The sequence below is a fragment of the Sinocyclocheilus rhinocerous genome, unplaced genomic scaffold, assembly GCF_001515625.1.
Source record: "Sinocyclocheilus rhinocerous isolate Xijiao unplaced genomic scaffold, SAMN03320098_v1.1 scaffold1166, whole genome shotgun sequence".
NCBI lineage: Eukaryota > Metazoa > Chordata > Actinopteri > Cypriniformes > Cyprinidae > Sinocyclocheilus > Sinocyclocheilus rhinocerous.
The window spans coordinates 34,375-37,805 of record NW_015646356.1 but is presented as its reverse complement, the minus strand read 5'-3'; the positions used below and the strand labels follow the sequence as shown (position 1 = coordinate 37,805).

At 38.1% G+C, this 3,431-nt stretch overlaps 1 protein-coding gene across 2 annotated transcripts in view; it reads right to left on the bottom strand.

Moving 5' to 3' along the window:
* Positions 1–3,431, bottom strand: part of LOC107707577 (FAS-associated factor 1-like) — a 72,962-nt gene that overhangs the window by 48,360 nt on the left and 21,171 nt on the right. The window contains exon 7 of one of the 2 annotated variants that reach the window (XM_016511643.1): positions 1,377–1,485. In XM_016511643.1, coding sequence (XP_016367129.1) covers positions 1,377–1,485 — 109 coding nt within the window. The remainder of the gene's footprint in view (positions 1–1,376; positions 1,486–3,431) is intronic. The other variant, XM_016511644.1, reaches the window with a different exon arrangement.

The following is a 3,431-nucleotide window of genomic DNA, read 5'->3' as shown; positions in this document are numbered from 1 at the left end:
AAAAAAAAAAAAAAAAAAAAAAAGAACATCAGAGACGTCTGTTTCTTCAAAACGGCACTGCACTGGCCCAACATGACTCCCCCAGCACTGAAGGAGGGGTTCAAGTGGCGCTGTCAGTCCACAGGGAGCTTGTTACACTTGATGTGGTGCGTGCTACCTGCTGTGAATAATTAATGGAGCCATTTCCAGAAAGCTGTGTGTAGGTTACTGGGGCAGGCTGAGGAGAATGTGAGGAACTCGGGGAGGGGTCGGTGTGTGTACAAAATGGAGCGTTTGGGTTTTGTGTCCCACACAAACCAACCTTAAATACAACACAGTGTAGTTAAAAGGAAAGTGATGAAAAGAATGGCATCGCACAGCTCTGATGGGAGAGGGAAAGGAGCTGATGAGCCACAGGGGGGTTTATGCTGCTCAATACTGAGACAATGTGATGAGCAGAAAGACGCACAGCAGACAACAGTCTTCGAGAATATTAAACTTACCTGCTACAAAATATAATGTTATCAGAAAGAGGAAATAAGCAAACCCCTACTCCCTCAAGATTTCAGAGATTTCCATTCCACAGTAACCTGGGAGAGTGGGAAATTTAGCTGTAATAATTTTTACTCAAGTTGTACAATAGTCAACGAGAAATAAGAGGGAAAAAAGACTTAAAAATGGTTATATTTCAGAATGTCTGCTATCATTGGAAATTAGAAGAAAACATACAATATCCCAAATAAAAATCTGCATCAAGTGGTATAATAAAGGGAAAATATGTCAACGATTTACATTTAAAAATAAAAATTAAAAAATACTGTACTAAATATACTACTCATGTTCCAAAGTCTTATTGTGCTGCATGCTAAATAAAATTTAAGTTTAATATCTGAATGTTGTACTATATGTACAATATATATTTGTAGATCTAAATAAAATTTGTTTTGAATAAATTACCATGCAAAAAATTGGCCTCGAAATGCAAAACAATGTGAATCTCTTAATCACAGGAAACTGTATATGATGGGCCCATTCTAAATGTATTGGTCACATGACAAAATTTACACATAGTTTCACCCAAAACACACAGTATTGACATTTTGAGGCAGTCCTGAAGTTAGCAGTTCCATGGGCATTCTGGAAAGGAAGAACTTTGACTGGGAGATAATTAGCTTTGGCTCAACACAGGCCTTAATCATCATCCTTAATCATTTCCAGCACAATGAGGACTATTATTTTAGCATGTAATAATTAAACTGACGCCCCACCAAAAAAATCTGAGCAGCTTGAGAGAACACGGGCAGAAACACAGTGGAGAGACAGAGAGACAGACAGACAGCAGGTGTAGACAGACAGACAGAGGGGCTAGGTGACAGACAGGTGTGCGGTTGTCTCACCTCCTGGATGGTTTTGCTGGCAGGGAAGTTGAGGCTGTAATCTCTCTGTGCTTCACGGTGGCTAATGACGAGCAGGTAGTTCTGACTCGACAACCCTTGCTGGGCACTGCTAAACGGCGGGAAGGGCAGAAGGGGGAAAAAGAGAGAGAGGAGCATTAGAGTTCAGCGGTGGACGAGTCAGGGCTCGTCTATGTCTCCCCAGGGTCGCTGGGCTTCGACAAGCCTGTGCCACCCCACTGCTCTGCTTGGGTAGCGGGAGGCCAGGGCTGAGCCAAGGGCCACAGCATGGGCGCACACCAGCACCAAGGCCATCTGGAGGTATCGATTGGGGCTAAGAGGTGTAAACGTCACATAAAAGGACAAGAGGGCTTGTGCCGCTCGTCCGCTCCGCCGTCACACTGACCTCAAAGTGGGTTTGAGATTCATGGGAGCCGTGGTGCTGAGCTGTAGGAGAGAAGGCCTCATCTGATGACAAACGATGGGGGTTAAGTAGCGCTTTGAGCAAATGCTCCGTCTGTGTGTGTGAATATGAATCAACAGCTTAGACGCGAGCCTGCCGGCTAATCAGGGTTCGATTGAAAGCAGTCAGGAAGAGGAGAGTCTGGGAATTAATATGTAACGCACACATTAATTATGCAACCAGCGCCTTAATCTGAGGAGCTTTGGACAAGCTTATGTTAACAGAGGACCAAATTTACTGTAATGGCAGCTTATTTACATTGACTAAAACTGCGAAATCAATATGTAAATGTAATGTTTGTTGTAGCTAGCGATGAAGATTGAAACGGTGGCCTAGGAGAGGAGGATTCATATGCGATGCTGTGGAGAGTGGAAAAACACATAGTCATGAATACAAGTTGAAAGAAGGGGGGGGGGGCTTAATTGGGGTATCAAGACACTCACCAAATAAGCCCGATTTGGAGACATTTTGCATTCTGATACAATATATTTGCACTGACTAATGCGCATAACTAAAGGTAAGGTATGGGTAAAAAATATTGATTTAAAGATTAATAACAATCTAATATTGATTCTTAAAATCCCTCAAAATCAAAACCTTGTTTGATATATTGCTAACCGGTGTTTATTATCTGCTATACACTACTAGCTATATAAAAACAGCTTATTTAGTACTGTTCACATAATGTACTTCACATCAAAGCAAAATACACATTGTAACTGTACTATTTCTAACTTAAGTGATATTGAATCAAGTGAGAATCAGAACTGTGAACTTGCATATCACAAATGAATTGAATAGAGTTTCAAAAGTATCCCTCTTCAAAAGTAGAATTGTACATTTGTAAAGTGTTTAAATTATTACAATTATACTAAATGTGAAAACACAAAATCTCATATAGATTCCTATAAAACAATACATTTTATATAAATTTGTATATATTCATATAAAAAAATCATCTTTTACACACACAAAATACATTTTTATATAAAAACACACATACACAAACGCTATTGTTCAAAAATACAGTAACATTTAAAAGTTTTCTATTTTAATATATTTTAAAATGTTAATGTTAATGTTTATTATTATTATTATTACGCTTACTATTTTTGTGGAAACTATAATACATTTATATTTAACATTCCTTAAATATAGTTGAAAGTTGAAAAGCATTTCTTGGAAACAAATATTAACATTATAAATGTCTTTAATGTCATTTTCGATTAATTTAATGTGCCCTCACTGAATAAAAGAATATAAATAATTTGCTTTCAAAACAAGAAAAAAAAACATCTTACTGACCCCAAAATTTTGAACGATGTGTTTGTTTGTGTATGTATATATATTTCAAAAAGCAAAACGCATTGTTATAAAAAGAATATACATTTATTCGGAACTCTGGATTTTTCCCACTTAAGATGGTGTTATGAAACTGTGGGTTAAAAAGTAAACTGCAAATTAGAACTTTTCTCTCTAAGGAGTTAAAACTATGTGAAATTTTCTCTCACAACAGATCTACAGCATAAGGTTCATCTGTAGGAGCTTAACCAGGTTCAGCCCTCTGTGGTCCCAACAGCACCTGGAGCTGACAC